Source organism: Chionomys nivalis, chromosome 13 (assembly GCF_950005125.1).
Source record: "Chionomys nivalis chromosome 13, mChiNiv1.1, whole genome shotgun sequence".
Lineage (NCBI taxonomy): Eukaryota > Metazoa > Chordata > Mammalia > Rodentia > Cricetidae > Chionomys > Chionomys nivalis.
Window position 1 is genome coordinate 36,512,312 of NC_080098.1, and position 13,214 is coordinate 36,525,525.

General features: G+C 42.1%; 1 protein-coding gene across 1 annotated transcript in view; it reads left to right on the forward strand.

Annotated features, from left to right (window-relative positions):
- Gli3 (GLI family zinc finger 3) overlaps positions 1-13,214 on the forward strand; it is a 265,892-nt gene that overhangs the window by 8,210 nt on the left and 244,468 nt on the right. The window contains exon 2 of the mRNA XM_057787815.1: positions 5,202-5,366. Coding sequence (XP_057643798.1) covers positions 5,243-5,366 — 124 coding nt within the window. The 5' untranslated portion in view covers positions 5,202-5,242. The remainder of the gene's footprint in view (positions 1-5,201; positions 5,367-13,214) is intronic.

Sequence of the window (13,214 nt, forward strand, 5' to 3'; positions counted from 1 at the left end):
TCAGTTGTCACTTTAAACTTCTGCTTGAGTTAGCACCGGTGCTTTCTTTTGCAGATGTTAGTGTTCAGATTAGAAAGGATTTCTGAATACCTATGGTTTGGAGGTATTACTGCAGAGACCTGCCAGGGGAGTGGCTGGTCCATGTAGGTTTAAGAATTGGGTTTTAAAAGCCATCTTTACAGGAAGCTTCTGTGGTGATTAAGGTGGAGCTTGCAGGGCTTCTTGAGAGAGTGAGTTTGTGTGTCTGGCTTGACCATCCAGAGCTCTTACATCTGTTTACGGCAGCTAAGGAAGGGGTTCAACCACAGCCCTGCGCAAAGGGATTCCCATAGTAAATGGGCCTGTCTCTCTGAAGACATCAGTCACTGGGAGGCAGACCCGTCCTCCCTGATGGTGACTCTCCGAGGGCTTGAAGCATTTGTGTGAAAGTGCTTTGAAAACGTTGTGGACTCCTCCCCTCCAAAATTCTCCAACTTGTTAAATGTTGCCTCTACCCCCTTCACTTTTAGAGTGCACATGCACTCCAAGTGGTGGTCCTAGCTCATGCAGGAAGTTAGTTCCTGTAGGCAAACTGCAAGTAAGGAGAGGGGTAGCCTTAAGATAGGGTCTGAGATTGATTGTGCTCCAGATTTGGGGACCTGGGAAACTACCTAAGGGTTGAAATAGTTGAATGAAAAAGGGCCTTGGTTGTTTTGCCTCCAGGAAGGAGTCTCTCTCTCTCTCTCTCTCTCTCTCTCTCTCTCTCTCTCTCTCTCTCTCTCTCTCTCTCTCTCTCTCACCTGTGAAACTTAAGATCTTAGAAAGCCAATGCTACTTACAGGCACTGGTTGCCCCTACCTCTTTCGCTAGAACTCAGAATCACCCCCCCCCCCCACACACACACACAAAGCACAGAAAGTTAAGTGGTTTGCCTGCATTCCTGATTGCAATGTGTCAGGGGGAAAGACTGAAGGGGACAGGCCAGTTGTAAACAGGGAGACGGCCTCAGGAGGAAAGTCTTGATTTCATTCATATCTGAAAAATAGTGGCATGTGTTCTACAGAGGAAAGGATTTGAAGTGAATCGAAATTAATTCCCACCCTCCTTGATTCTTCAGTTACTCCAGGCTCTAAGGGGAGCAATAGGATGATGCTTCAACCTGCCAGGACTTAGCATTCCAGCAGGGGTCAACTCTGGTCTGTGTTTCCAGATCCCTGGTGTCCTATGAAAGAGCCACCCTGAAGGGGAGAAGCCGTCACCCTTTCAACAGTTAGATGGGGGGGTGGGCATCCCTGGTTTTAAAGCTTCTTCTTTGTGACAAGGATAAAATTGTGTTTTTATCAGTAAAATAAGCTGATATAATTCATGGTGCTATACAGGAAGCATATGTCTGCCTTGGCAAGTTGCCATGTTATAGCCCTGCACCAAGCATTGACTACACTTAAATAATTAGTTGCTAATTAATGAGATCCAAAAATAAGTTGTCAAAATAGAAGAAGAGGTAGACTCTTTAAGTTACCAAGGGCCTAGTTTTTAAGAAATCTATTTCAAACGGATAGGAATTAGTATTCTCCAAGACCATTAATTAGTAGCTTTCAGGCGGTGCCTCTTGGCCCCTGAGCTCTTCTCTCCTGTGATGAGTTCCGGGAGGGTTATGCTTTTTTAAAAATGCAGTTCTTTGCCTTGAGGGGTACCCAACAACCACATAGAATCCAGGTTCACCAAGCAACCTTGGTGACTTGTTTGTTCTTCCTGAAAACCTCATCTCTGGATGGGATGCTCTGGTCCCTGTGTGTGTTTTGTTTCATTTCTGTGTTTTAAACTTAGTATGCTCCCCCAGATTCAGCTAATAAAACTGTGTACGTTTTGGAGGAAGTAGTTATCTTGTCTGAAGTGGCCAAAAAGTTGGTAGCTTTGATTTGGGATTCCTGGTAAAATGTTTAGCTTTTATATAATTTGTCAGTTTTCAGTGAAGCATTTAGTATAGAAGACAGCATATATAGCTAGCTCAAGGATATTTACAGTTCAAGACACAGCAGATTTAGAAGCCATGGAGTTTCCGATGAGCTTTTATTTATCCAGTAAACATTTCTATGTGGATTAGTTGTTGGGATGATAGACGCCTTCTCTGCATGAGGCTTCCAGTCTGGAGTGGGGAGATGTATGTTCAGCAAAGGCTTCTTCTTTTCTACACACAGTTCTTTATCATCACAGTTGGAGCTGGGATAGGCGTTCCTAGGCTGTGAATTCAGTGTTCTGGAATACACTCCATTCATTCTGTGGTTAAGACAGATTTTGGTGAAGTCCTCTCGTGGTTACATAGCACTGGACAAAAACAAATGTGCTGAGCAGTTGCTTGGAATCTGTAGTGAGCTTGACAATCATCGCTCCTTCAGTTACAGGCTCTCAAGTGCTGTTCTTCATGACAAATGCATTGTGCCATAAATAGGACTCGAGCATCAGATCTCTCAGCAAACCTGTAGCAATGTGGGGGCTGATGGCTGGTACTAATGGTTACTACTCAGGGAAACTTTTAGCAAGCCTGTAGCAATGTGGGGACTGATGGCTGGTACTAACAATTACTACTCAGGAAAACTTTTGGAGTAGGTGTTGAGGATGGGGTTCAATTTATCTCTCAGTATACTTGATCTTTGTTTTGTTATTTTTTGGAGACAATGTGTTACTTTGTAGCCCCAGATGACGTAGAACTGTATTTGTAGACCAGGCTGACCTGGAACTCACAGAAACTCTCCTGCCTCTGCCTCCTAAGTGATGGAATTGAAGTTGGGTGCCATTCTCCCAACTGTGTGATAGACTTCAAAGATGATATTTAAAGCTGGGTGTTGTGGTGCAGTTCTGTAATCTGAGGATTAATCTGAGGGGAGAGGTTGAGGAAGGAGCGTTGGAAGTTTGAGTCCAGTCTGGACTGTGTATCGAGACCGGACCTTAAACAAATAAACAAATTAGTCCCGAGAGAGAATTAGAACTATTCTGAGGTTGTGGGGGTTTTGTTTGTGTGTTTGTTTGTTTGTAATGTGACTGAGCATTTGGAGATCAGAGAATGACTAGGGGATGTTGGTTATCTCCTTCCATCCAGAGACCAAACTCAGATTGTTGGGCTTGAAGCAGGTCCTTGATGCACTGAACCATCTCTGGCCCTTTATTCTGAGTTTCTTTGTTAGTTTGTTTTTTTGTTTAAAGAGGTACAAGCAACTATAGAAAATTTCTCTTCAGAGGTTTTTGTCCAGGATTGTGGAAAAGCTTTGGAGGGTTTGTGATCTCTTGGAAATTAAGTGTATACTTCTGTGCTAAAGGGTGTTTTTTAGAAAGAAGGTCTTTGCTATTTGGTTTTCTCTCCAGAACAAAAGCAACAGAGCACTTCTGTTGGATTCTGTCAACAGAGACTGAGTGCAGGTTGCCCATGATGACGCTGGACAGCTCCTGGGGCATCCTTAGGTAGCCCCTTAATTGCTATTCAGTCCCTTGCTGTTTTGGTCTTGTTTTTCATTGTGTTCTCCGAATATACTTCTCAATTCAGAGTGGGTCTTACGGTTGATAAGTCCGTCTTTTTTTCCCCCTTTTTTAGTCTATAAAACACTTGTGTGTTTTAGAGGGAATTATAATAAATATTCTTGGAAAAGATGGAAGTTACCAGAACTGGTGCCCCAGTGTTGTGTGTACCACCTTTGGTTCTGAAGCCATCATTGAATGACTTGAGTTCCAGGTTAAGGGGGATATGGTGTACAGTAAAGAACTTACAGCTCCCTTAGAAACCTGAGTTAAAGCTGACTAAGCGTGTACCCTCTGGTGGCTTGACTTTTGTCAGTTAAAAAGCTGTTTGTTTAATTTCACTAACCACTGTTTTGGTGGAGCAAGCATCGCGGTGCTTGCTGTGTGTGGAAAATAAGCAGGTGACGAGACAGAAGAGTTGCCTCCACGGCTGTTGCCGTCCAGAGAGCTTGAAGAAGGCATGCCTGAGAGTGGACTTCCCATCTTCGTATTCTTTGTAGTTCTGGAACGTGACTGTAGAAAAGAATGTGCTAGCGTGAACGTTGATGAATGATTAGTTGGGGCTCTCATGGATGAAGCCGATGAAAGACAGATGAACTGACTTGGCCGGTAGATGAGTTTTCATATTTTGTGAGTGATCCCAGCCTTCACTCTCCTCACCTTTTGGCTTTTTGTTGTGGGGTGGAGAGATATTGTCTTGTTACCTTTGTTTCAGAAGTTAAGCCGAACAAATTAATATTTTCATTTTTGGAGGGGGGGTGCTTTGAGACAGGATTTCTCTCTGTAACAGTCCTAGCTGTCCTGGAAATCACTTTGTAGACTATTCTGGTCTCGAACTTACAGAGATCTGCCTGCCTCTGCCTCTTAAGTGCTGGGATTAAAGATGTGCACTACCACCACCAGATTGTTTTCGTTCTAAGAAAACTTAAAGAGCACAGTTTGCCTGGATGTTTTTAGGTTAAGAAGCACCTTGCAATTCAGGAGTTTTCGTGGAAGAAGCAGAAATAACAGTCTGCTCTGCTGCGAACTCTGGGGAGGGTTGCTAGGTGCTCTTTAAAAACCCTAATTAGCAGCTGCAAACTTTCTTCTGACTTGGAAGTTCTCTTATGTCCCTTCCTATAAAGGCGACTGACCGCCTGAAGAGAGGTGTGCAGACACGACCTAAGAGTAACGTGACACTTGGGCTTTAAACTGTAGACAGTTGAAAATTGAAATTTACATCAGCAGTTCTCAACCTGTGGGTTGCAACCCTCTGCTTCCAAAAATATTTATATTACGATTCATAACAGTAGCAATATTACAGTTATGAAAGTAATTTTATGGTTGGGGTCAGCATAACATGAGGAACTGCTAAAGGGTTGCAGGTTAGGAGGGTTGAGAACCACTACTCTAGATCGTTTGACAGCACATGCTCAGAAGGAGCTGAGGAAAAGCGTATATTGTGAGCACCTCTCTTTTCCTTTGCAAACACCAAAGGCTGGGACCATTAGGAAATAGGAAAACTCAACTGCATGCGACTTGAACTGGCTTCTTAATAAAACTACAAAGGATTTTTTTTTTTTTTTTGCCAGAAAAACCTTTGGAAAAAAGTCATCAAGGTTTTGCTAAACCTTTAGCTTTTTCTCAGACTGAAGATGCAGAGGGCTTTCGAATAAAGGTTCCCTTCTTGTACTGCCATTTTGGGAACTTGATGGCATTGTGGTGTTTTCTAGGCATTCCTTTGAGAAACAAGCTGAAGTAATGAGAAGACATTATGGAGGCCCAGTCCCACAGCTCCACGACCACTGAGAGAAAGAAAGCTGAGAATGCCATCGGGAAGTGCTCCACAAGGACAGATGTCAGTGAGAAGGCCGTGGCCTCCAGTACCACTTCGAATGGTGAGTGGCCCCACAGTTCCCAGCAGGCAAGCCACAGGCCTTGCTGTGTTCTCTCATCCCCCAAACTGAGCATCCACAGCTGGACCAGTGATTGTTCTATGTGAGCTTAAGGCAGCAAATGGACCAGAGGGTGGTGGTTGAGGCGGGCAGGCTGCTCGTTCTCTTCAGAGTGTAATTTGGGATACAAATTGTGATAGGTTGTATATTAAAAGAAGTTCTTGTTTTGGCATTTTTGAAACCATCTTGATTCGTCTGGTGAGAATTCAAAAATGCTTTCCATTTGACTTGGAAAGTCCATGCTAGTCACACTAGAGCAGAGATTGTTAGTTTATCATAGGAGCTCTCCCAGACGAATTTAAAGTTGGCTACTGGAAAGGACTTTTAACAACCTTAAGGACCATGAACTTTGTTCTTGGTTTCTGTAAATTTAATGTATTTAACTAACTGTTTACAGAGATAGTAGAGTCACCATTTACTTTTTACATTTTAAGCAAACTATTGAGAGGCATTTCAGTTCAAACATGGGCACTGAACATAAAATCCAGCATCCCCCAAGGGGGAAAATCAGGCAGAAGGTTTGCGGTGAATTCTCTTTCTTTCCAGGCTTTCTCACAAGGTAGGCAATTCATGTCCTTGTTTTTGTAGCTTTTGTCATTCCTGCTCTCCTTGGATCATACTCTGCTTTTCTGTGTGCCCTTAGGAAGAGTACATTGGCCAGTCTCCTAGTACTGGTTCTGCATGACCCAGCTCACTGATCTGCCTGACCACCCTTCTGTCTCCTCTTTTGTGGTTTTATAATTTGTATATTCCAAGAACATTTTACTAGGTTGAGTGTCTGTTTGTATGTCTGTCTGTCATCTATCTATCTATCTATCTATCTATCTATCTAATCTATCTTATCTATCTATCTATCTATCTATCTATCTATCTATCTATCTATCTATCTATCTATTTATTTATTTTTGTCTTTTCAAGACAAGTTTTCTCTTTGTAGCCCTGACTATACTGGAACTCACTCTGTAGACCAAGCTGGTCTCGAACTCACAGAGATCTGCCTGCCTCTGCTTCCTGAATGCTGGGAGTTAAGGCATGCGACACAACTGCCCGGCTGACTTACTATTGTTTTAAATATGCAGCTGAAGAGTGAGCATGATTTAGAAGCTCACTACAGCCCAGAACCTTCAACTCTGAGGACAGGTATTCCTGAGGAGATGGTGCTGATCTGTGCCCATCCATGTGTGCCCAGCTTGGCTTCAGCTCTACAGCCTTTGATCAGGGTCTTCACGTAGCTGTGAACTGTGACATAGCCAGAGGGAGGTAGCTGGTGGTCTGTCTTGCAGGCCAGGTTTCCATTGATCTCTGGGGAGAGTGTATTTATGTCTAGGTTAAAATAATGGATTCACTTTACTTGTATGGCTGTGAAAATTTATCTGTATTTCTTTTTATTTTTTATTTGTTTGTTTGTTTATTTATTTATTGGTGGCTTTTAAACCCAGGACTGAAGCTTATTTATTAGAGTCAGAATATTTGTCTCTTGTTTTCGAGTGTTACAGAAAGCACTTTGTACTTAAAGACATGCTATCTTGATTTCTTTATTTTTCTGGAGTTTTTTTTAAAAATGAGACTCATTTTTTTATGAGTAGAAGTAGCATATAAAGTGCTGCTCATTTGGTGTTTTTAATACTAACTGTGTAAGAATAAACACGGTCTCTATTAAGCTTCATGAAACACCATCATGTGAGTGAGGATGTGAGTATTTAGAAGAACATGTGGGTATTTCTGGGTGCAAAGCCAGTGCAGGTTGGCGGAGGGTGTCAATACACCACGTGGAGGGTTAGAAGCCACTGTCCTGTCTTCGAGTTCCCAGCAGAGTTTCCCCAGTAGTCTCTTTTGTGGGGAAGATGCTGTTGCCTCTGTGATCTTGCTCCCACACTGAGACATCCTCTGGGGGTTCTCCATTGCTGCTTAGTGTCTTTGACCACAGGTTCCCCTCATAACCATGTCCAAGGTGACTGGAACATTAGTAACGTGAGCCCAGTGGTGGTCTGGAGGCCTAGAGACAAAACTAGTCAGAGGAAGGACAGTCAATGCCAGTACTGTACTTGGCATAATCGCAGATCTGTTTGCTAAGGCACACGCACTTCTGCCTTCCTAACCTGATCAATCTGTGCCCTTGAGGCCCACAACCTGTCTAAACGCGCTTACGTCCTGTCCCACATAGAAGTAAATACTCATTGGTCACGTTTGCGGGGCACATGTCTGAGTGAGATCTGTCCCAGAGTCGTTTTCCAGTATTCCTGTTCTAAGGAATTCACTGCTTCTCCTTTGGGGGATAATAGAAAGCTCCGGTGAAACAAAAGGATAAAACAGAAATGTTATTTCTAAAACATGGATTTCCACTCGCCAGATGATTGCAGGAAAATAAGCTTCCTTCCCTTCCAGCTCTACCTTGTGCAGATGAGTGTGCAGACTTTAGTCCTGTGCTGCTTGGGTTAGAGCTTTTGTCAGGTAGCCGTGCAGAGATGTGACCTCCTTGTGTGAGGACTGTATCAGGCAATGTTGTGCCTGTTGTCTGTCTACTCATCAGTGTGTCCTTCCCCCTACCCATTTCCCTGCAGAGTCTCAAAGTGCTTGGGTACCCACACTGAGGTCATTCACAGAAGCTGAGATGCCACAGTAGGAGCACCGTGATTGTGCCTATTTCCAGTTGCTTATGCTTTCTTTACAATTGCTCTGACACTGAGCTAGTAACCGGGCAGTTAAAGGATTTAGTTCAGATATGTATGAACCAAATGAATGTAAAGTGTGTATTTTCAATTCCTCCCATTTCTTGATTAAAAGTAAATAAACAAAAAAAGTTTTGTTACTGGTGAAGTTATTTGTTAAATTGACTTAATTAACTTTTCCAGCCATTATGTGGTATAATTTGTTCTTGATTGTGAACATCCCAGCCAAACCACGCACATTCCACTGCCTGTCCTTACAGGTCTGTTTTCTTGCTTTTCTCAGTTGAGTATCTGCTCCTAGAATTTCGTTTAAACACACACAGACACACAGCCAAAATGCATGGCTCAGAAACCTTGAATAGCATTGTAAATAAACATTTGCTACATGAGGCTGAAATTGAAAATCACATGAGTGGAGAATGGCTCTAAATCTTGCTTAGGGGAGAGAACCAGGTCAAACCTGATCTCTGCAGCATTTGAGGGTCCACATGTGCATGAGAAGCCTCCACTGGTCTTCATGTAGGAACCACACCGTGCACAGAGCTTTCTGTGTGTGTGCTTCAGCCTTCAGCATGAAGTGTTCTTCATGGACTGGAAATGACCCAGGAGATGGTGTTTGGTTTTCTGATTCTTTTTTTTTAAAGTACAGTTGTGGTTTAAGAGATCACACTTGACATCTCACAGGATGGCTTTCATATATATGAGTGTACATTTAGATATTAGGCCCCATATTGACTTGAGAATGTCCAAGTCTGCTAATAAGGTAGACTGTAGGTCAATGCTTTCATGTCTCTGCTTTGGCATGATTCCTCACTTGCTAAGCTACACATTGTGTTTTCTAAGTAATGAGTTTTAAATACACATTTTTTTCTACTTTACATGTTCTAATTAGCCTATAAAACTTTTCTGTGTGACTTGAATATTTAATTTGAAATGTTTTGCTTCATTTTTGGCCCATGAGGTTTTTTTCTGTTTTCCCTTGATAGATCTTATTAGTCTGCTACTCTGCTTCAAGAAACTATGGTAGCACCCACCTTTAATTTCCGCACTCAGGAGTAGGGGTAGGCACATCTTTGTGAGTTAGAGGCCAGCATGGTTTACATAGTGAGTTTCGGGCCAGCCGGGTTACATAGTGAGACCATGTCTCAAGAAGGAGGGTGGTAAACTTATCATAAATGATACGGGCTGTGGTTTTGAGGTTTTGGTAATTACTGAGCTATTTTTTTATAGGTTGACAGAAAGCAGAAATTCATCCAATTGTAATGAGGTGGGAAACCAAAACTGATAGATTGATAGGCCATTCTCTGTGCTTTTTTTTCCCATTTGCTTAAAAGTCTTTTGAGGTTCGTGCTTTTTTAACTGTCCAGTACATGCCTGTTAAAGTATGTGACGTTCACTGGACTTGTGACTAGGAGTACATAGTATTAATGTGTGTGATATCCATTGGCTTTGCCACTAGGATTGAGATGGCTTCTACTTCTGTTGAAAGCTTGAATTGACGTTCACTGTTGCTCCCCAGCCGACACTCCTATCACCCTGACCTTTTATCAGTGTTAAGTGTCTGCTTAGAAGTAGGTGGGTAATTTACTCCAGATAGACCTTAGGTTTTGAGTTTTATATTTCTTTACCTTTCTTTGCTTTCCAGTTTCTTGGCACATGTAAGATGGGTGGGAGGGTCTTTCGAGTGCACTGCACTTTACATTATAGGGTTCTAATGAGGAATTGCAGGGTTTTGGATCTGAAAGCTTGGGTTGAGTTTTGGTGATGCCAAGTACTAGTTATATGAGTGGGTGATTAAGTCTCTTAGTGTCTTGATGTCCTCATTTACTTAACAAGGCAATAATTACATCTGCTTTTCCAGGACTTATCTGGAGACGTTCTCTCCTTCCATCATGCTGGCCCCAGGGATTAAACTCAGTTCATCAGGCTTGGCAGCAAGTGCCTTATCTACCCGTTGAGCCACCTCACTTGCCCAGGTTTTCAGATGAAAAGGAAAATGTTTGACAAAAGTAGTGATGAACTTGCTGTATCCAAGATGTTTTGTCAATCGCAGATCTACCCAAGCCTGCTCATCTTGAGAAGGATGGATAAACAAAGTAAAAAGGAAACCAAGGTTTTTAGCCTCTTTCTGAACAGAGGGAAGATAATGGTTTTATGAGAACATCATTTTTAAAGAAAATTTATTTAGGTTTCTTAACATGCTTGTGTCCATTTTTCCCTTTGTTTTCTGGGGTGAGGCACCCCTTTTTGAATGTTATGTCTGCTTGCAGTGTGGCTAGTGCGTATTAATTACATTTTATTTATTCTACTTGAAGAACTTGTTTTTCCCCAAACCCACCTACCTAGTGATGATTTATCCTCTCTTAAGCACGCTGTCTTGGGCTTCAAACCCACTTATCTATCCCTGAGCTTCCCTTTTTGGTTAAGTGCATTGTTTTTACTGCAGTCATCCAAGCTTGAAACCTCACTGTCACCTTCTGACTCCCTTCCAGGCTTATGTTCCTGTTAAGTTTCCTTCTGGTCATCCACCCATACTCTCCCGCAGCCCACCATGCCATGACAATTCCAGTGGCTTTCTGCTCATCACCTTGAGTTTCTCATGCTTGACACTTGGTCCTGCTAGGTTAACAGTGTGTGATGCTTGCTGTTAAAGTCCCCGTTCTGGAATCTTCAGTGACTCACAGCTGCCTACAGGATGAAGCCCAGAGCCATTCACTTAATGTGTAGATATCTTCTAAAATCTGACGCCAGCCTGACTCTGCTCTGCTCATTGATTAAATGCAAGGGCTCTTTGCTTTGCTCATATACTTCTCCACAGACTGAGCATTTTGCTAATATCACCATATGTTTGCTGTCAGCTCTTCTCAAATGTATGTCCTCAGTTTCTCAAATATTTTGGAAATTGAATTATTACTTATTTTTTAAGTTTTTATTTCTTGATCATTATAGTTTTAATTAATAAATCTTGTTAGAATCATTTTAGGTTCATAGAAAACTTGAACAGCAAGTCCCCCTTTCTCTTCTTACTAATATTTTGCATTATGCACTGCCTATTAGAAATGGTACTTTAATCCAAATCTGTAGTTTGCATTGGAGTTCACAGGAGCATGAGGGAGGGAGAGAATCAAAGGTGGCTGAGAGGTTGTAAGGCTGGGTGATTACAGGAAAGGTCATACACTTAAGCAAAACAGTAGGTTTTGACATGTATCCACCATTGCGGTACCTATAGAATACTACCATTGCCCTAGATCCTGTGCTCCATGTTTGTAGTCTTCTTCTTTCTCTTAACTCTTAATTTTAAATTTTCATTCAACTTCTGTAGAATAGCACCTCATTTATCTACCTTGCCAGTTCTCAACTAACGTTCTCAGGAGATAAAAGTTACTCTTTATGGTGATCTTTCCATGACTTTGGACAAATCCAGGTCATTTAACCTTGACCACAGTCAAGGCAGAATAATGTCCTCTCCCTCGCCCCAAAATTTGAATACGTATTTGAGCTGTAAAGTCAGCTTCCTAATCAGTGCATTTGGTGACATCCACACCTTGCCCTAGCACAGTGTTTGTGGGCTTCAAGACCTCAACAGATGGGGATTAATACTGGGAAGTCATTTGCATAGGCCTGCCAGACCTTAGAGCAGAACACTTAATATTGATGTGTAGCTAAAAGCCAAAGTTTGAATTTAAGCCTTGTCAGAAAAGTGTTATGGGATCTTGGACTAGGGCAACCTGGTTCCTGACTGACACAGCAGGGACACAAATATTTCCATTGGTAGTAACTGACTGGATATCACTTGGCAGGATTTATCCTTTCAATATAGTAATATAGTATCATTTGTTAGCAATCTATGAATGACTAAACTTTAATCTGATTTGGAGAATAGCTCAGTAGTTTCTGCATAAATTCTAGACGTGTGATCATGGGGTCCTAAACTAGGAGGTCAGTGTCCAAGACCAGGGAATGGTACTTCAAGGTCTTGATGTTGCCCAAGGTTTAGTGAATCAGATGGTCATTTGTAAATACTCAGTGAGACTATTGGATGGAATCTAATTTTGACTGAGGTGCTGCATTAACAAGTTCTTCCCCTTTGAATCCCAGTGTTAGATTCCTTCTTAAGGAGCAACTTGTAGATGCTCAGGTTGATCCACAGCAGATAGTGCTCCCATTTTCTCAGATCTGGCACCTTGGTGGGATAAAGAGCACAGCATGTGCCTGCTCTCGGAAGATCTCTGGGTTGCCTGTGATTGCTGCGATTAAGTGGTGTGGGCATTTCATATTTTAGAAACACTCTGGTCAGAATCAGAAACAGCCACCAAATAGTGGAAGCTCAAAGGGCAGGAGGCCACTTGTGGGAGGAAAACTCCCTCTGGGAGGTGGCTGGTGGCCTCCCGCCTCCCACCAGTCTTAACCTGCACCCAGGCAGGGGCAGTTCCATTTCCAAGGAGCTTGCAGGAGGCCGGTTGGTGCTGCAGAATCTCATTATGTGCACAGATGTACTTCCAAATGTGCCTGCTCTGCTCACACTTATTCCCTACATTCTCAAGAAGTAAAAATCACTCTTCGTGGTGATCTTTCCATGACTTTGGACAAATCCAGGTCATTTAACCACGACCACAGTCAAAGTAGACTAGTGTGCCCCTCCCCGAAATTTGAGCACATATTTGAGCTATAAAGTCAGCTTCCTAATCAGTGCATTTGGTGACGTCACTGGCAGTGATAGGCAGTGTGAAAACTGCAATAGTTGCTGGAAATTGTGTTTCTTTCATGTTTTTACAAAATCTAACTTTTAGGCCTGTGTGTAAAATTGACTCTTGTTCTTTTCTCTTTAATTATTATTTTTTTTACATTTAATTAGAGCAGAACTAAGAAGCTACTGCGAACTGTTGAGAAATATACTTCCTAGTACCTGTTGGCTTTATTTTATTTTATTTTTTTTGAGAGCACAGGCAAGGTAGTATTTTGGGCCCATTTAGCATTGCATTTTATGTTGAAAACTACAAACAACCGTACTGACAAAGACTTTATGTTGTTGTTTTTGTTACTTTCAATTATTTGCATGAGAAAATTATTCTTAATATTTACCACACCTACAACCTAGAGGAAAAGTAAGAGAACCTTTGCA